At 47.4% G+C, this 20,113-nt stretch overlaps 1 protein-coding gene across 3 annotated transcripts; it reads right to left on the bottom strand.

The window, feature by feature from the left end:
- Nucleotides 1-348: 348 nt before the first annotated feature.
- On the bottom strand, nt 349-9,940 carry DHRS2 (dehydrogenase/reductase 2). Of its 3 annotated transcripts, none has more exons than XM_023255595.2 (7): nt 9,661-9,940; nt 7,038-7,217; nt 6,692-6,869; nt 6,057-6,158; nt 1,362-1,496; nt 1,054-1,109; nt 349-807 (listed from the first exon to the last, which is right to left on the bottom strand). In XM_023255595.2, the coding sequence occupies exons 2-7, from the start codon at nt 7,175-7,177 to the stop codon at nt 696-698; spliced, it is 723 nt and encodes a 240-aa protein (XP_023111363.2). In that variant the 5' UTR covers nt 7,178-7,217; nt 9,661-9,940; the 3' UTR covers nt 349-695. The 3 variants fall into 3 exon arrangements, with proteins under 3 accessions (XP_023111363.2, XP_044915635.1, XP_044915636.1); XM_045059700.1 differs by lacking the exon at nt 9,661-9,940 and adding an exon at nt 7,430-8,165; XM_045059701.1 differs by lacking the exons at nt 349-807; nt 1,054-1,109; nt 9,661-9,940 and having other exon boundaries at nt 1,367-3,183; nt 7,038-8,165.
- Nucleotides 9,941-20,113: the final 10,173 nt, after the last annotated feature.

The following is a 20,113-nucleotide window of genomic DNA, read 5'->3' as shown; positions in this document are numbered from 1 at the left end:
TCACACTGACTTCTCTCTTTTGTCTGAATTAGAAGTTCTCAACCTGGAATCATATGCAAGATTTGGTGGGACTTTTTTCTTCGGGTCTCAAAGGCCTGTATGGCCCAGAAAACGTTAAGAACCGCTAGCCTGGAGAATCCCGACGGGAGTTCCAGAATTCTCCCACTCCCTCCTGCCACTCCCGCTACTCCCACCAGCCTGCTCAGAGAATGGAGCAGAGCCTGCTGTGAACACTCACTGACCACCACCATGGGTCTGTGAACGCGCTCAGGCAGAAGTCAGGAGACAGGAGAGGCCTGTCCTCAGCCTCATTCCCCTTGGCTCTGCCCTTACCAGGAGTTTCCAGGCTCGAGGATAAATTTGAGTTTATTTGGGGAAAAAAATGTTTAAAGCACAAGAGGCAGAGAGAAGAAGCCAGCATACATCAGGGGCCTGCTGCCAGAGGAGTCTCTGTTCCTTTCCCTTACGGTTCCTCCGAAGTGCCAGCCCCATGAACTCAGTCAGCTCCACAGCCCCACACCAAGAACCCACATGTTGGTCGAATCACAGCAGCTAAATCAACAACAGTCACGCAGATGAGAATACTGGGAGTCCTTCCTCGAGCCTGGCACAAACAAGCCCCCAGCTTTATTGTCTGGCAGAGCTTCAGACCTTCATGAGCCCCAGGCTCCTAGGCCCAGACCCCCTTAGCTCCATCAGAGACGAGAGGAGAAGCCGGCCACCGCGATGTTCTCACCGGTGATGTAGCTGGCATCTGGAGAGCACAGGAAGGACACAAGTCCTGCGCAGTCCTCAGGCTGCCCAATCCTGGACAGAAGGAGGACAGAACACATGTCAATGATCTCAGACTCTGGTTTTGCTGCTCTGGTGGGAGTGGACTCCAAGAGGGGACAGAGTGGACCTGGCAGGGCTACTTGCATCCTCCAGGGCTCTGCAGAAACCAGACTTCAGCTAAAGGAATGACCAGTGCCCAGGGAGGGGTCAGCTAGTGAGATAGACCAGCCCCTCTTCCCCAACTGTACCCAGATTACCGAGGTTCCAAACCCAACTTGCCTCTGAACTTTGTGACCTTCCTTGAAGTTGTTCCAGAAAACCTCATTCTTGTATGCCTGGGCAAAGAGAAAACATGAAAGAGTCAGTGCTAGCTAAAACAAGGAGATGAGCAGGGACCAAGGTGATCCCATAGCAGATTTGCCTTTCTCAGGGGAAAGGGACTGAGTCATGGCTGAATTCAGAGGACAGCAAGGACCTCAGCTGTTAAGGATGCTGATCTGAAGCTCCAGTCACTCCTTCATCACTTAGTCATTGGGGAGGTTTCGCCAAGCCAGGCTGAGAAATGGAGGACATGCCCCAGTCCTCACCACTTTGCTGAAGTCAGTCTTGATTATTCCTGGAACCAGGCAGTTCACCCGGATGCCTTTGGGGGCCAGCTCCAATGACAGTGTCCTGGTGAGGCCCAGCAGGGCCGTCTTACTGATGTTGTAGGGACCCAGCTCCTGGGAAGGGAATCAAGACAGTGATTAGGATATTGGGAAGCAGGGGCACCTGGGCGGCTCAGTCGGTTAAGTGTCCGACTCTTGGCTTCGGCTCAGGTCATGATCTCATGGTTCATGGGTTTGAGCCCCACATCAGGGCCTGTGCTGACAGTGCAGAACCTGCTTGGGATTCTCTCTCTCTTCCCTCCCACACTGTCTCTCTCAAAATGAATAAATAAACTTAAAAAAAAATTTTTTTAAGGATATAGGGAAGCAGAGGAACACATCAGTTGGATTTCTCTCCTACAGATGATCCCACCCTGGCCCAAGCACAGAACTCAGACACACTCTCCCCAGCCTGGTCTGAGAACAGAAGTTGGATCTGAGGGACCCAGCAGCCACATGGGCATCAGCTCAGCCTAGGGCAGCAGGAGTAAAGTGTGGGTCTATCCCAAACGTTGTCCCTGTGGCGTTGTGGGGACCCCTTCCCCTAATCCTACCAGGAGCACATAAGCAACAACTCACCACATGTGGTACATATGCTGAAACGGAGGAGACCAGGATGACCGCCCCCTCCTGAGAGACAGACAGACACAGGGGAGACAGGAAACCAATAACTTACCACGGACTTAGGTGCCACTATTATTTCTAAAAGATAAAAAATTATAATTATAACATTTTAATGATTATAGTCATTGAATAATGTGGTCCTCACAACAGCCATACAGTTCCTGTTATTATCCCCATTTCCCAGCTGAGCAAACAGGCTCAGCAGGGCTTAGCAACAGAGCCAATAAGTGGCAGAGCTGGGAATCCAACCCTATCTCTCTCTGACCCAATGTCTCTACTTTGAACCATTACACTCTTCTGCCTATCCCTGGGGTAGTGAAGAACAGACAGCCAGGTGCTTGGGAAAGGGGGCAGAGTGGCCTTGGTGACAGTGAATGCCTATCAATGGGCGGCCTCTAACAAGTAGATGGGGCTGGAAGAGACAAGAAATGAGAGTCAGGAATTTTTCCTTCTATCCAAGACAGTCCCCAGGCCAGTTCCTGAAGGGTATGTCTGCATGGAGGACATACTGGAGGAGTAGCTACATGCTGAGGGAGGTGGTGGCCCAAGTCCCTAACCTCAGACCCCTGAGACTATGTGTGGAGTGCAGTCAGATATGCAGGACCTAGAACAGGTCCTGCCTAGAACAGCAGGCTCCCTGGAGACTGAGAAGCAGGGAGTGAGGAGGGGCGTGGGATGGACCTCTCCCTGCCGGGAGCAAAGGGGCAGACCCTGTCCCAGACTGTAAGCTGGTGAAAAGGCATTGTCCAGCTGTGAGAGAATCAGAGTAGGTGAGGGTGAAAATGACCTGCCCAAGGCTAAGGAGCTAAAAGCACAGCCCTTTCCCAAACATGGTGATGTCAAGGCCAACGAGAGCATGCCTGAGCCCCTGGACATCACCCTCATCATACAGCCACTAGAATTAGAAGCCATAGCTGTACAAAAGGTGAGGCAGAACAGAGGGAGGGGGATGTGGAGGCCTCAGGGACACCTCTTTTGTCCTCCCCTCCCGGCTATGGCCCCATGTTCTCTAGACTCAGTTCATGCCCTGGCTCCCCACCAGTCCCCACCCCCACCCTGCAACCTACCCCCTCTTCTCCATGTGGGGCAGCAGCTGGCTCAGTATCAGGGCCGGGGCCTTCACATTCACTTCCAGGATCTGAAGTCAGCGCAGAGGCATGGTGGAGGGCAGAGACACATAGTCAGCCCTCAGCCCAGGACCTGTTCTCATAAGACACATGGGGTCCTAGAATTTGTGCGGTAAACCCAGATATGTGCAGATCTGAGATCAGTTCCCCTTCTGATCAGGAGAAGAGGTGCTTCCCACTTGCTAATGGTTTAACAGGCAGGCAGGCTAAGTGACAGGCTTGTGAGCAGAGCCCTGAAAATGTGAATTGTTCAGGACTGGGGTGAAGGAAGGCAACGTTCAGGCCTTTTAAAGAAACTGGACTATGTTCTGGTTGTGCAGACAGAAGCTATAAGCAGAGGCCACTGGAAAAAGACTGAAAGTAGAACAGATGGAGGGAATGTAGGTGCTGGGAGCAAAGGAGATTTCTGGAAGAGCTGTCTTTGTCTGTCTGTGTTTTTACTTGTTTATGTCCTTGTCTTGTCCCAATAGAATTAAAGGCGTACTCACAATGCAACAGCATAAAACACATCAAATAGGTATTATGTGTGAAGAAATGGAGAACAGTAAAAAATAAGTGTAGAAAAATAAGAAAAAGCAAGAGTAATAAGGTTGGTGCCCACAGTTCACAGCATGTGGTAAGGACTGAACATTAGTCTATTATTCGTTCACAAAAATGCAAGCTGTGAGGGCCTACATGCATGCCAGTTTATTGCAAACTTGGCTCCAAGCTTTCCTACGGCCACCACAAAGAGGGAGACACAACAGAGAACTGCCATTCTGGGAGTTGGGTGCCCATGCTGGGCCTGCCTGCAGCTAAAACCTGGATCTGGGCTCAGACTTAAGGGTCCCTGACCCTCTGTCTGGGAACTCTGTCTGGTGGCACTGGGGACAGAGGAAAAGTATGAGAGGAGCCGACAGGGAAAGATGCAGAAACTGGGCTGGGGGCTAGGTCAGAGTACCAGTTGGGACTAACATGGGAGCAGGATCCCTCCTGTGGAGCACCACCTCGAGTGAGGTCAGTGCGTCTATGTCTCTAGGGAGTGAGGCTGCACATCTGCAATGCCTTCCCACGTTTTCATCCCACACCCAACCACCCCATTGGATGTGGGCAGGGGAAATGCTTCAATGGAGAGCTGCTGAGGCCAGTGTGATGACAACTTGCCAGTGTTGGGGATGACCCCCAAGACTGTAAGAAGTGGCTCAGATGTCTAAAGGGGGGACCAGCATGAGATCCCCAATAAGAAGGAATTGAGGGTTAGACTAAGGGTATTCCTGGTCATTCTCTGTTTGAAACAGACCCCCGCCACCCCACCGATGTCTGCCCTAAGCTCCGTGTATGTCAGGCCGGGTGATGGGCTCAGACAAGGCCACTCCTAGACTTGGCAACCAAACATGAGCCAAGGAAAAGTTACAGCTCCTCCCGGGCTGAAGAGGACTGCCCTATTAGAAAATCGGGTAGAGTATCTCTGGGTGCCACGAAGTCCTGAGTAGAGACTGTGGGCCTGAGGAGGATGGGTGCTGGAGAGTCCTCAGGCAGGAGAAGGGTGGAGGAGAGGCGGTGGAATGGGAGATGGGAGATTTCCCAACCAGCTGGAGAAAACGGGAGTCTGCCTGGGGAGGCGCTCAAACCGGCCCAGGGATAAGGTGAACAAGAAGGAACTCCCAGGACACCTGCTGAAAACCGCATGCAGATAGAGCAGCAGGTCAATGTCACACTCGTTTTGTAACCATTTCACCTCTGAGGTGGTGGCAGATGTGACTGGAGATGACTCCTGCCCAGTGGGGCAGACCTTGGAAAACCGGGTAGCGGCAGAGAAAGTAAGGCTGGGCGGTGGGCAAGTGCGCTCGGCTTCAGGAGAGAAGATTTGAAATGGGTTGAGACAAAGAGAGTCATGATCCCATGAACTAAGACACTAAAAGAGGGTATGACTCAGGAGGGTTAGGAGATGGTCAGCCATGCCGTCCCAGCCACCTAATCACAAATGGTCGTTGGGCAGCATCAGGAATCTGAGGAGCCTGGGGAGGCTGCTAGCTGCGGCTGCAGGGAGCTCAGATTTCAGGCCATCTCTGAGGATGGAGGAAAGGGCAAGCCTCCAAGGGCAGATGCACAGGAGAGGTGGCTCGAGAACGATGTCTACAGAGCGCGGATTGCTGGGGAAGGCAGAAGGGAATGCCCTGGCCAGTGCTTGGTAGGGAGGGGGGTGCTAACAAGGTGATTTCATTGCAGTCCGTCTTGTCTGACAGACTCAGGAACCAAAGACAGGAGTGAATGGAACAGAAGTCATAGGATAACAACGCCCAAAATGGACCTCAAGACATTTTGCAAGGCCTCTTCTGGACCCTGTGGCTCAGGTGGCAGGATCATTAGGTGGACGCAGTGGGTTGGAATGTCTGAGCTCATAGGAAGCCAGTGGCCAGGCCCAGGCCTGACAGGTGTAGCAGGTTCATCTGAGGGACAGTAAGGAAGCCTCATCCAGGAAGGGTGAAGAAAGAATCTCAGCGGCAGGTACAGGTCACCAAAAAGGAGCAAAATCACCAAAAGAAAAAAAAAAGGAAAATATATCTGCTGTTGACAAAGAGCAGAGACCTTACTATCCTTGACTCTTACCAAAAGCAGAGACCTACTCCCACAGCTGTAAAGCTAGAGCCTGGAACCGTGCCTGGCACATAGCAAACCCTCAGTAAATATTTGCTAAATGAATAAATGCAAAAAGGATGGGAAGAGAAAAGATGGCAGAAAGAATGTAGGAAGCCACTTTAAAAACACACAAATTGGAAAGGAGCACCGCAGCACACTCCAGGGGACAAGCGGTCAGTGCCTGTTTTTACAGTAACTTTGGGAGGGGAGGCTCAACCGGGGAGCACTTCAGACCCTCTGCCAGCTCCCCCCAGCAGCCTCTCACCTTGTCCCACACTTGCTCACTGGCCCCCAGGGTGCTTCCCACCAGCGGGTTGACACCTGCACTGCACACCAGTAAGTCGAGACCCCCACAGTGCTCCACGACCTGGGGGAAAGAGTGACACGAAGGGCATAAGTGTGGAGATGGCCCGAGGAGGCCTCACCCACCCCGCACTGCTGCCAAGTGCACAGAGCATTGAGACAACACTTGCTAATTAGATACTGTCTCAACCAGGAATGGTCACAAAGCCAGTGTGAGAACCAAACACTGGTGAGGGCAATGCCCTAGGTAGGCCCAAGGACGGGCTCTGCAGAGCTGAGGGTCTCAGGAGAGGAAGGTCTGTCTTCTCCAGGAATCCGTCTATATACCCCGAATGGGGAAGCCCTTTAGATTCCTCCTCAACCACAGTTCTCCAGGTGGGGGTGGGGGTGAGGGTCCTTTCACGAACGAGCCACTTTCCAGAAAGCCAGCGTGAACAATGAGGTTCACCCGCTTAGACCATGAACAATCCTGGTTTCAAGACTGTTGTAGGGCCTCCCAACCCCGATCCGGGTCCCTGCCCCACCCAGGGCTGAGCAGAGTGGGAAAGGCTCTGTGCACTCTCCTCCCTATGTCCTTCCACCCCTGTGGCCCCTCACCGTGGCCACCAGTCGCTCCCGGTCCTTGGCCTTCCCCACGTGGCACACGGTGCCCACCACACTCAGCCCCTCCCCCTGCAGCGCCGCCACTGCCCGGTCTACGTTCTGCTGCTTCCGGCTGCTGACCACCACGTGGGCCCCATCCCGGGCCAGGCGCCTGGCGATAGCAAAGCCGATCCTGTGGCAGAAATGGAGGGAACAAGACAGCCTCAGCCTCCTGCCACCATGGTCGCTCGACCCATGGAAACCAATAAGGCTGTGTCCTAATCTACAACCCTGAGGTCTCTCTGTGGAAGCGAAAATCCTTGTGAGGGGTCAAGACCCATAGGGCAATCAGGGCACTTACCCATCAGTGGACCCCGTGACCACGGCCACCCGATTGGCCAGGATGCCCTTTTGGCCTATCCCACTGCTGGTCATGCGCACAGAGAGTCCAGCACAGGAACGGAACAAGCCTCTGTGGATGCAGGCCACTGTTGGGAGCATGGAGGCCAGTTCCTCTCTCTGCTTCCTGCTGAACTTGGCCCTGGAGGAGAGAATCAACTTCAACTATCACTGATGCCATTAGTGAGCGTGATGGCAATCTACCTCCAGCTCCTTCAGACAGACAAGGCCAGCAGCAGAGAGCCAGAGAGAGTCGAGCTAGTCAGGGTGAATTTCAAACACGTGAGCCTCGGGTCAGGCAAACTCTCTGTGAAAATTCTCTATAAAACAGGCAAATTAGAGTGTGAGACCCACCATTCAGCAGACAGGGTTATCTTCGCATTAATTCCACGACCAAGCACTGAGCACTTGCAACATGCCAGAGAAAGTAGACCAAGGTTCTGAGCGCCTGCATAACGTCCTCACCGGGCTGTGCTGAAGTGAAGCTAATTGCATAGAGGCTGTGAGGAGCCTGAGACAGACAAGGCAGCCCCACACCAGGCTGCAGGGTGCAGACCCATGCCCTCAGGACACCCTCGGGAAGGAAAGGGGTAGGCCTTTCGCAAGTGTGGGTAGGGGTAGGTCTGCACAAGTGTGAAGGCAGGGTGAGGACCTGGCGTGGGAGACTCACATATGCAGACACTGTCTATGAACTGGAAATACAGGAGAGATGCTTGTGTAGGGGATCCTCTTTCGCCAAGACCCCAAATTTCCCAGCTCCACATCAATGTGAGCCCAGAGGCTCCTGCCTCCCCCCAGTGTGAGATTCCCATTTGCCTGCCCAGGAGCCCTGTGGGGTCCCGAATCTAGGAGTGTGATCTGTTTCCTGCGGAGGCGGGAGGGAAGGAATGGTTGCAGAAAAGGGTCACTGAGGATACACAGCGACTCGGGATGTACTTTTCATGTAAGATAGTGCCAGGAAGCTGAAGAGATGCAGTCTCTGGCGGCTTGGACTGCAGGGGCCATCAGACACGCACTTTCAGGAGATTCTGGTGTGGGCTGACCGTCCACAGACCCTCATCTGTTCCAGACCTGCCTTGGCCACTCTAACACCAAGGGACTCCTTGTTACTAAGCAACCCCTGCCATACCTACTGCATCTCCCTTGTTCCTTAGCAACCAACCTTTACATAACCCAGTTCCCTCCAGTTAGGGGTCCTTATCTATAATAACAAATGAATGGGTGCTGCTCAGGAATTAGGGAGAAATTTCAGATTAAATATCAGTCTGTATCAGTGCCATAATGGAGGTAACCAAATGCTCTGCTTTAAGAGAGACAGCCTTGGTTTCAAATTTATGTCTCTTCGGATACCGTATTTCCAAAGACACCCTTTGTGGGTCCTTGACCTCTTCTCCTTTGTGTCCTGGCTGCTGTCATTCTCTTCTCTCTCACATGCTCTCTCTTTTCTGCAAGGTCATACCTACAGCCTTTCCATTCCAGAGGATGAGGGGTTTCAGCTTCTGATTATTCTACTTTTCATAAACAGGACACCAGATTCTAAACACTGTTATGACCCCTGGGGGACTTCTCTACCCCCAGCTGTGAGCACAGATTAACCCCACCAAGTGTCAAGGGAATTGGTCTCCTTGGCTGGGAGGGCAGCAGGAAAAAGAGGGACTCGAATTTTGTCAGGACGGGCCGCCCCCTGCTGGAAGACCAGAGTTATGGCACATCTGAGATGCTGTTCCCATACCAGCAAGTCCGTGGCTGTCCCCTCTGTTCTACAACAGTCCTTACCAAGCCCTGCTCCTTTCTAAACTTGCCACGAGATGGTTTGCAGGAAAGCTTCCCTACTTGTAGGGAAAAGCAGCTGTGGCCTATTGCAGGTAGAGCATGGAGAAACTGATCAGGCCCCATCTGTCTGTCTTGGTTCCCCTTCCCATTCCAGGTCCTTCTTTCCCTGAGACTGAGCAGCTTCCAAGGGTCCAGGCTCCCACTCACTCTGCCCTCATCCCCACTTCTGCTTTCCTCTGGAGCAGTCAGCTGGGCCAGCTAGGCCAGAGTCAACCACAGGTCCCGGGAGCTTAGAGTGGTCTCTGAGCCTGGCACTGCCCACTCTGATGCCCCTTACCATGCTGATCAGTTCAGTTGCCCAGAAGTGGAGGTGGGGAAGCCAAGTGGACACACCCTCAACTTAGTCCCATCTTGGAGATGGATGGCCCTCACCAAAGAGAAAAGGAAAGGGAAAAGCAAAGAAAAGATTAGGGGAGAGCTAGTAGTTAGAAACATTGACAATCAGGAAAGAGAGAGATGAGGGAGATTTCAACAGAAGGTGCATGATTTGGGCAAGTCTGTTCCCCACTCTGGCTCCGTCTGCACCTGGGTAAGATGAGGTGCTGAGTTGGGTGGCCCTAAGGGCTCTGATAGCCCCCAAGAGCCTTATTATGAGAATCAAAGAAGAAATAAAGACAGCTGCAGACAGAGCCAGGGAGAAGGAAGCATCAGCACAAAAAATTAAAAAAGGGTGAAGGTGGGCAGTAGTGGTGACAGGGACCCCAGCCCAGCCAGCCTTACATTGGGCCACATTGTCCCTGCTCTGGTCTTACCTGGCGATGCTCTCGTTGTCGTTCCTGAGTGCAGGTCAGGAGCCCTTCTGCTGTGGAGCCTGCAGCTGACTGAGTGTGAAGATGTGAGGAAACAACAGGCTGAGTTTCAGGCACTGTTACTCCATCTGAAAAACTCAAGGATTCTTGGAATCTACCTTCCTAGAATTATGAAAGGCAGTGATGAGAAAAGTCCTCCCCCACAGCTGGCGAGGAAGCTCCTTGGGAGTGGCTTGAGGGAAAATGCAGGACTTGAATGCCCCTCACGCCATTCACCAGGAAGCCAATCCTATCAGTCCACCTGTCCCCAGACACTCACACAGTAGAAGCAGACAGACCCCAACCTGTGGGGCCTACAGGCTTAGCCGGCTGGGGAGGCAGCACTGGGTACAAAGCCACGAAGATATTAATACAAGCACAGAGAAGAGACTGCAGGCCTCAGCCTCAAAGCCATGAAACAGGCCCTACTGGCCAGATCAGGGGATCAGGCCCCAGGCACTATACAGGACTGATGGCTGTAGAGTTCTAGATGTACTTTTGTATTCAGGTGTCCACCCACCACCCCAGGCTGTCACCTAGGCCCAAATATTTTTAAAAAAAATTTTTTCAACGTTTTTTTATTTATTTTTGGGACAGAGAGAGACAGAGCATGAATGGGGGAGGGGCAGAGAGAGAGGGAGACACAGAATCGGAAACAGGCTCCAGGCTCTGAGCCATCAGCCCAGAGCCTGACGCGGAGCTCGAACTCACGGACCGCGAGATCGTGACCTGGCTGAAGTCGGACGCTTAACCGACTGCGCCACCCAGGCACCCCTAGGCCCAAATATTTGAATGAGCACCTACTTCCTGACAGGCACTGCATTAAGTACTGTGAACACCAAAATAATGAAGGAACAGTCCACCTTGAGAAGCTTACAGTCTAATGGAGAAATTAAACAAATGTAGTGCAGAGTGCTACATGCTAAAATAGAAGTAGGTTGGGAATGCAAACTGGTGTAGCCACTCTGGAAAACAGTATGGAGTTTCCTCAAAAAGTTAAAAATGGAACTACCCTATAACCCAGTAATTGCACTACTAGATATTTACCCAAGGGATACAGGTGTGCTGTTTTGAAGGGGCACATGCACCCCCATGTTTATAGCAGCACTATCAACAATAGTCAAAGTTTGGAAAGAGCCCAACTGTCCATCGGCAGATGAATGGATAAAGATGTGGTATATATATATACAATGGAGTATTACCCAGCAATCAAAAAGAATGAAATCTTGCCATTTGCAACTACATGGCTGGAACTAGAGGGTATTATGCTAAGCAAAATTAGTCAGAAAAAGATAAATATCATACGACTTCACTCACGTGAGGAATTTAAGAAACAAAACAGATGAATATAAGGGAAGGGAAGCAAAAATAATATAAAAACAAGGAGGGGGACAAAACATAAGAGACTTTTTTTTTTAAATGTTTATTTATTTTTGAGAGACAGAGAGAGACAGCATGAGCAGGGGAGGCGTAGAGAGAGAGGGAGACATAGAACATGAAGCAGGCTCCAGGCTCTGAGCTGTCAGCACAGAGCCCAACACGGGGCTTAAACTCACAAGCCGTGAGATCATGACCTGAGCCGAAGACGGATGCTTAACCGACTGAGCCACCCAGGCACTCCAAGACACTCTTAAATACAGAGAACAAACTGAGGGTTGCTGGAGGGGTTGTGGGTAGGGGGGATGGGCTAAATGGGCAAGGGGCATTAAGGAGGGCACTTGCTGGGATGGGCACTGGGTGTTATACATAGGGAATGAGTCACTGGAATCTACTCCTGAAATCATTATTGCACTGTATGCTAACTAACTTGGATGTAATTTAAAAAAAATAAACACAGGGGCCTCTGGCTGGCTCAGTCGGTTAAGCATCCGACTTTAGCTCAGGTCATAATCTCATGGTTTGTGGGTTTGAGCCCCACGTTGGGCTCTGTGCTGACAGCTCAGAGCCTGGAGCCTGCTTCGGATTCTGTGTCTCCCTCTCTTTGCCCCTCCCCTTCTCACACTCTGTCTCTCTCTGTCTCTCAAAAAATAAAACATTAAAAATTTTTAAAATAGACACATCATAACGTTAAATATAGAAGCAACTATGAGATTCCAGCTGTTTTCTATTAAACCAGACATCAAAGATATTTTTTTGATGTACAACAATGCCACTCTTCTCATTAATTTTTCTTATTTTCGTATTTTCATATTTTAGAAAATATGGCCATTTTTCATTTAAAATAATGTTTATGCAGGAATGTAAACTGATACAGCCACCATGGAAAACAGCATGGAAGTTCCTCAAGAAATTAAAAATAGAACTACCACATGATCCAGCACTCCCACATCTGGATAAATATCCAAAGGAAATAAAACCATTATCTTGAAGAGATGCCTATACTTCTGTGTTCATCACAGTATATGATCACTATAGTCAAGGGATGGAAACAACCTAAGTGTCTATCTGTGGATGAATGGGGCAACACACATGATATTTCAGCCTTAAAAATGAAGGAAATATTGTCATTTGCCACAACATGAAGTGAAATAAGCCAGACAGAAAGACAAATGCTAAACGGTAGCACTTATATGTGGAACCTAAAAAAAAAGCCAAACTCAAAGAAACAGAGAGTAAAAAAGTGGTTTCCAGAGGCTGGGGTGGGGGAAATAGAGAGAAGTTGCTAAAAAGGTATTGCTTTCAGTTATAAGATGAGTAAGTTTTGAGGATCTAAGATACAACATGATGACTATAGCTGATAACACTGTATTGTATAATTGAAATCTACTAAAAGAGTAGAACCTAAATATTCTCACACACAAAAAAAGAAAACTATGTGAAGTGATAGGTGTGTTAATTAACTCGATGGGACAAGCCCTCTCATAATGTATACATAACTCTCATAGTGTATACATGTATCAAATCACCATGCTGCACACCTTAAATATCTTACAATTTTATTTGTCAATTATACCTCAGTAAAGCTGGAAAATGTTATTTATGTGACCATACAATGGGTTTATTATTATTATTTTAATGTGTATTTATTTTTATTTTTTTTTTAACATTTATTTATTTTTGAGACAGAGAGAGACAGAGCATGAACGGGGGGAGGGTCAGAGAGAGGGAGACACAGAATCTGAAACAGGCTCCAGGCTCTGAGCTGTCAGCACAGAGCCCGATGCGGGGCTCGAACCCACGGACCGCGAGATCATGACCTGAACTGAAGTCAGCCGCTTAACCGACTGAGCCACCCAGGCGCCCCATAATGTGTATTTATTTTTGAGAGAGACAGAGACAGAGTGTGAGGAGGGGAGGGGCAGAGAGAAAGGGAGACAGAATCCGGAGCAGCCTCCAGGCTCTGAGCAAGCTGTCAGCACAGAGCCTGACACAGGGCTTGAACTCACAAACTGCGAGATCATGACCTGAGCCAAAGTCGGACGCTTAACCAACTGAGCCACCCAGGTGCCCCTTGGTTTATTGTTTTTAATGAATAATACATATTTTTAAATTTCTTAGTTTTAATTTCTATTATAGTAAATATTGACAGATATAACTCACATAAACAAAAGCTCTTCAGAGTCCTCAATAATTTTTAAGACCATAGGGGATCTGGGGTGCCTGGCTGACTCAGTCGGTTGAGCTTCTCACTTGATTTCAGCTCAGGTCATGACCTCCAGATCATGGGATCAAACCTCATGTTGGGCTCAGTGCTGACCTTGGAGCTTGCTTAAGATTCTCTCTCTCTGTGTCTCTCTCTCCCTCTGCCCCCCTCCCCTGCTCTCACCCTTTCTCAAATAAATAAATACATAAATAAATAAATAAATAAATAAATAAATAAATAAATAAAACTTAAAAAAAAAAAAAAGAAAAAGAAAAGAACATGTAGGGACCCTGAGACAGAAAAGTTTGAGAATGCTGCTTACCCTAGTTTATAGAACTATTCCCCTATTGATGGGCATTTTGTTTATTCCCTGATTTTCCTACAAGCAATGCTGTAATAAGCATCTTTGTACATATCTCTTTGTATACAATACAAGAAAATCTTTTTAATCAAGAAAAGCATTCTAAATCAAAGTAATTAGTGGTTATCATAGGTCTTTCTGATTCGTGGGTAAGAGTGAAAGGCCAGGGTAACAGTGCCCTTCGGATGGTGGATGTGGATAAATCAGGAACTCCCTGGGATTGTCACCATCAATAGAAAGCGTGGTCAGAAAGGCTATGCTGGACCCACTCCGACAAGGCTTGCAGAATCAGACACAGTGATGTTGGCACAGGCAAACAGAACACACTGCTGATAAAATGAACATATTCACACTCTTAGCACATCGATTTCTTGCAAATGGAGGTGAAGATGTCATCTAGGACTACTGCGGTGAGTTCGTCAGGTAATATCTGCGAAGTGCCAAGCAGCATGCTTGCAGGCATCCCAGGCATTGATCAGGTGGCAATTCCCTTTCCCCTGCTTTCCCCTTCATTGTGTGGCCTGCCTCAATACTTCGGGACACCTAATGCTGGAGCACAGAGAAGGCCCAGTCCCCAACTCCCTGCAGGGGAATAGCAATGACAGGAAGATGCAGTCTCTTGCCTTACAAAAGATCTGAGAAGGGAATCTGGTGCCATTACCCCAAACTTCCTGAGGCCTATTTGGGGGGGGGGGGGTCTCCGTTTTCACTCAGGTTTTATCCTATTTGCCAGCCTGTACCCGCCTGAAACTTCCTGAAGCCATGCCCCCGCCAGCCTTCCCACCCTGTCTCTCAGATCTGAGAGGTCCACTCTGCCACCTGAGGGGCAGAGGAGTAAGGCCCCTTGACAAGAACTCTCCACAGATCCTGACCACCCAGGTCCTGTACAAGGGAAATTACTCAGAGAACAGGCTCCCCACACATCTACCCGTTCCTACCAACCCCCACAGGCAAGAAGGTCTAACTTCCTCCTCTAGGAGACTCTACCCTAACTGAAGGTCTATCAAAGCCTATTTACCCCAAGACCTTTCCCAGTTGAATACAGGCCAGGCTCCTGGAGATTACAGGTCACTAGGGAAATGACTGAGGACATGTCCTAAATACCAAAGACCTTTAGGAGATTTTATCTCCACCCTCCTTTTTCCTGAGGATATAATCTCCCTGTTAATTCTAGGTATTGACTCAACAAATTGTTACTGAGTCATAAATTATTCTCTAGGAATCAGTGAAGTGTTTCATTTACAATGTAATATATGGAATGTCCTGGGACTCTGCTCACCCTTGGTGCTCCCCACCCCTCCTGGGTTCCCAGCTCCAGGTACATCTAGTAAGTCAGCCTCCTCCAAAATCTCATATATACACAAAAGTTCACTGAAAATGGAGCACAGATTTAAAGGTAAAACATAAAACTATAAAACTTTTAGAAGAAAACATAGAAGAATCTTCCTTAGCCTGTTAATACAGTAAATTACATGGGTTTTATTTTGAATATTGAAAGAACCCTTGCATCCCTGGTTGGTTATGATGTATAATAATTTTTATATATTGCTGAATTCTATTTGGTAATATTTGGTTAAGGGTTTTGTGTGTATATTCAGGGATATTAGGCTGTAGTTTTCTTTTTCCTTTTTTTAATATTGTCTTTTTCTGATTTTAGTATCAAGATCATACTAGCTTCATAAAATAAGTTGGAGAACTTTCCCCTCCTTTTCTATTTCTACAAGACATTATGTCGAACTGGTTGAATTTATATACCATGCTTCAGAGGAACAGGTCCATCTGTCCCTCTCCTTCCCTTCATTCCTTCCTCCCTTCCTCCCTTCCTTCCTTCCTTCCTTCCTTCCTCCCTCCCTCCCTCCCTTCCTTCCTTCCTTCCTTCCTTCCTTCCTTCCTTCCTTCCTTCCTCCCACATAGTTAATGATTATCTTGAGGAGGCAAGCCACTTATCTAATACAAGGCTCAATTCTGCCCTATTTGTTTTTTTTATTTCCATAATACTGGTATTGCTTTTACTATGTGTCAGAAACTATTCTAAGCACTTTGTAAACATTAATTCTTTTCATCCTTATACAACCATTATTTGAAGTAAGTGCTATCTATTGATTATCCCTATTGTACAAATGATAAAATAATTTACATAAGGCCACAGAGCTAATAAATGGCAGGCTCAGGATTTCACCCCAGGTATCTGTTCTTTTAACCACAATACCCTTCTCTATGGGGACATTAGTATTCTTTTCATACTCTAAATAACAGACAGCTTAAGTGATTTGCCCAACTGAATGCAGCCAAAGTAGAACTCTTGATTCCCATCCACCCTAAAATCTGTCTTGCCACATCTTCCTATCCCAGGAAGGTGTTCCAATCAAAACTTTGAGAATTGCCTTTGAGTTTTCTCTTCACCTTAAGTCCCACATTTAATACATCAGCAACTCCTGTTGATTTCGCCCCCAAAACATGTGTCAAATCCTCTCTGTTCTCTATCATCCATACTACCATTGCAGGAGCAGCTAAAATTATCTTTTTAAAAAGAACTCTCTTCTGTTTAAAACTCTCCAATGTCTTCCCACTGCACTTAGAACCAAAACTTAAATTTGTTCCCATCTTGCAAAGCCCTGAAGAATCTGGTTCCCAAGTATCTCTGAGACCATCTCTTCTGCTCTCCCCTTGGTCCGCATGCTCTGGCCCACAGGCTTTTTTTCTACCCCAGACCTGACAGCTCAGGCCTGCCTTCATAGCTTCTGCATTTGCTATTTCCTGAAAACTCTCACCACCTACATTTCATGGTCCCTAAATGTCACCTCCTTGTAGAGACTTTCCCTGATCATCCGGCACAAGGTAGACCCTCAGAAGCACTTCTCCTACCATTCTCTTTTCTTTCTTTCTTTCTTTCTTTCTTTCTTTCTTTCTTTCTTTCTTTCTTTCTTTCTTTTCTTCCTTTCTTTTTTTAGTTTTTCTAAATGTGTATTTATTTTTAAGAGAGAGAGAGAGAAAGACAGAGTGCGAGCAGGGGAAGGGGCAGAGAGAGAATCTGAAGCAGGCTCCAGGCTCTGAGCTGTCATAACAGAGCCTGATGTTGGGTTCAAACTCATGAACCATGAGATCATGACCTGAAGTCGGATACTTAACTGACTGAGACACCCAGGCTCTCCACTTTTCTTTTCCTTTCTTTTCTTCTTTCCTTTTCTTTTCTTTTCTTTTCTTTTTTCTTTTTTTAGGTATAATTAACATCCAGTGTTATATTAGTTTCAGGTGTACAATATAATACTCAATAATTCTATACATTACTCAATGTTCCTGGTGATAATTGATTGTTCTCTTAATCTCCTTCACCTATTCCACCCTCCACCCACCTTCCCTCTGGCACTCACCGGTTTGTCCTCTGTATTTAAGTCTGCTTTTTTGTTTGTCTCTTTTTTTCCTTTGGTTGTTCATTTGTTTGGTTTCTTCAATTCCACATAAATGAAATCATATGGTATTTGTCTTTCTCTGACTGACTTGTTTCACTTCGTATTAATACTCTCTAGCTCCAGCCACATCATTGCAAATGGCAAGATTTCATTCTTTTTATGGCTGAGTAATATCCTATTGTGTATATATACCACATCTTCTTTATCCATTCATCTGTTGGTGGACACTTGGGCTCCTTCCATATCTTGGCTACTGTAAATAATGCTGCCATAAAATAAGGGTGTATATATCTTTTTGAATTAGGGTTTTCGTTTTCTTTGGGGAAATACCCAGTAGTGGAATTACTAGATCATATGGTATTTCTATTTTTAATTTTTTAAGAAACCTCAGACGGTTTTCCACAGTGGCTGCACCAATTTTCTTTCCCACCAACAGCACATGAGGATTCCTTTTCTCCACGTCCTTGCAAATCTTTTATTTTCTTCATAGCACTCATCACTGCCTAATATTTCTTCTTCTTTATTACCTCCCCTACTAGGACACAAGCTCTGCAAAACTCATAATAATAAGTAATGCTTATGTAGCAATTATTTTTGCACCAGGCACTGTTGTAAGCTCTTTACACATGTACATTCACTTAATCCTCACCGTAACCCTGAATAGCTGCACTATGAACATTTTCATGTTTCAGAGGATGAATCTCAGGTACAGAGAGGCAAGGTAACTTGCCCAGAGGTTACACAGCTTGTAAGCAGTGAAGCTAGGATACAAGCCCAAGTAATCTGGCTGTGAAGTGTGTGCTTTTAACCCTCCTGCTTTATGACCGTCAAGAGAGTGGGACCCTTATTTGTATTGTCCTCTGCCATGTCTATAGCAGCTTTAACAGAGCCTGGCAGAGAAAAAGCACCAATTAATCTCCCTAGGATACACAAATGAATGCTGCAAGACAAGCCTGCTTTTGAGCCAGAGTGGTCTAGACTCCAAACCCTCGTTTCCAGAGTATAGGAACTGGAGAATTACTAGGTTCCAACCAGAAATTCATTAAATTTAACGTCTCTGGGGCGCCTGGGTGGCCCAGTCGGTTAAGCGTCCGACTTCAGCCAGGTCACGATCTCGCGGTCCGTGAGTTCGAGCCCCGCGTCGGGCTCTGGGCTGATGGCTCGGAGCCTGGAGCCTGTTTCCGATTCTGTGTCTCCCTCTCTCTCTGACCCTCCCCCGTTCATGCTCTGTCTCTCTCTGTCCCAAAAATAAATTAAAAACGTTGAAAAAAAATTTAAAAAAAAAAAAAAGAAAAGAAATTTGCCGTCTCCCCTAAAGATGTTTACAATCTCCTGGGAAATGCATATGCAAATAACAAAGAAGCAAAGTAGCAAAATATAAGTACCACAAGTGAGGGACACTCAAAGTGCCATGAGGTTCTGCTCAGGGGTTGATAACTTTTCACTGAAGTTCAGGGAACTGTTAGAAAGAAAACCTCAGGTCCCAAATGGCACCACTTGGGCCGAGTCCCCAAACCAGGGCTTAATACCTGACCTAACTGGAGTTTTAACCTCTTCCAGGAATGTAGTCTTACCAGATCAGTCAGGGATTTTCTGATCAGTATCAGTGAATCTGCCTCGTGGGCTCTCTCCTTCTCTGCCCCCTACCAAATTGAGGTAATCTGCATGATAAGACCCCCTGCTGGTCCCCCTATGGGGAGGCTATCAGGCCTGAAACAATTCTTTTATTTTGCTAGCAACATTCTTGCCCCACCCTGCTTCCTATAAAAACCTTCCATTTTGTACTTGTCCTCAGAGCCCCCTCTACGTGCTAGGTGGGATGCTGTCCATTTGTGAATCATTTAATAAAGCTAATAAGGTCTTCAAATTCACTCAGCTGAATTTTATATTTTATTTTATTTATTTTTAATGTTTATTTTTGAGCAAGAGAGAGCGGGTAGGGGGGGTGCAGAGAGAGAAAGACAGAATCCGAAGCAGGCTCTAGGCTCTGAGCTGCCAGCACAGAGCCTGATGAGGGGCTAGAACTCACAAGTCATGAGATCATGACCTGAGCCTAAGTCGGACACTCAACCGACTGAGCCACCCAGGCACCCCTGAATTTTGTATTTTAACAGATTGGCGGCAGCATTGAGATCTAATGCAAACTTGTGACAGCATTTGAGGACGATGAGAAACACAGGGGTGGTGCCCCAGGAAACATTTTGAGTTCAGTCTTTCTCCCCATGAGGCCCTTGGTAAGTCCTCTGGGTTTCAAATCCTCTTGTTGTGTTTGGGCTACCGATCTCATTCGCTTTCCAGCCCAGGATTAACGGATCAGTGTAGACTGACAGGAGCCTCTAACAGAGTGTCATTCCTTAACCCTTGGTTCAGTCCATAATTCCACGTTGGAACCCTGTCCTAGTTCCAGCCCAGAGTTACCGTTTACTAGGGTTTGCTGCATTAGCCCTTTCCCCATTTCCTGTCTGTAGTCTTCATAATGGAGTCAGCTGGGTTAGTCTACGTTCACAATTGCATGGTCTTCTCTTGGACAGTCTGAATGACATGTTTTGGTGAATGAGATGAGTTAAGATTTGTTTGCACATGTTTGCTTCTCTTGTGTAAATAAAAGCCACCGCTAGTGGGGATCTCAGAGGCCAAAAGCTGCAAAATTTGGTGGGCTCAGGTTGGGCATGTAAGAGCTATTAGAACACTTGTCACCTAACTCAGACTCCCATGTTAGGATAAGCTGATTAAACGGGTTAGATTGACACTAGGTCATCTGCCAATCTCAAGAAAGTTTCCATGTAATGAGGCACACTATAAACACCCCACAAATCCCAACGCCCCTCCATGGCCAGCTCCTATCTGGCACACCTGCTTATTTTGTGTCTAAGGACCAGCATTTTAGAATCTGTGGATGTCTAGCAAGATGGAAATTTTTACTAAAAATAACATGGAATTATAATGGCCTTTATGGGGAACGTTTCAATTCCATCATTTAAGACATGCACTTGAAAGCAAGGGTTCCCAAATTAAACAGAATGGAATACCCATTTAAATTGGCAAGCACACTCCTCCAAAGAC

Source organism: Felis catus, chromosome B3, assembly GCF_018350175.1.
Source record: "Felis catus isolate Fca126 chromosome B3, F.catus_Fca126_mat1.0, whole genome shotgun sequence".
NCBI classification, from domain to species: Eukaryota; Metazoa; Chordata; class Mammalia; order Carnivora; family Felidae; genus Felis; species Felis catus.
This window is presented reverse-complemented; position numbering and strand designations above follow the sequence as displayed.

What these genes read in the sequence shown, in the direction of transcription:
- DHRS2 (XM_023255595.2), bottom strand. Translation starts at nt 7,177, where the DNA reads ATGCTCCCAACAGTGGCCTGCATCCACAGAGGCTTGTTCCGTTCCTGT. An exon ending in GGGAGCGACTGGTGGCCACG is followed by an intron (nt 6,159 to 6,691) that starts GTGAGGGGCCAC and finishes TCTTTCCCCCAG; the next exon opens with GTCGTGGAGCACTGTGGGGG. An exon ending in GAAGGTCACAAAGTTCAGAG is followed by an intron (nt 808 to 1,053) that starts GCAAGTTGGGTT and finishes CCTTCTGTCCAG; the next exon opens with GATTGGGCAGCCTGAGGACT.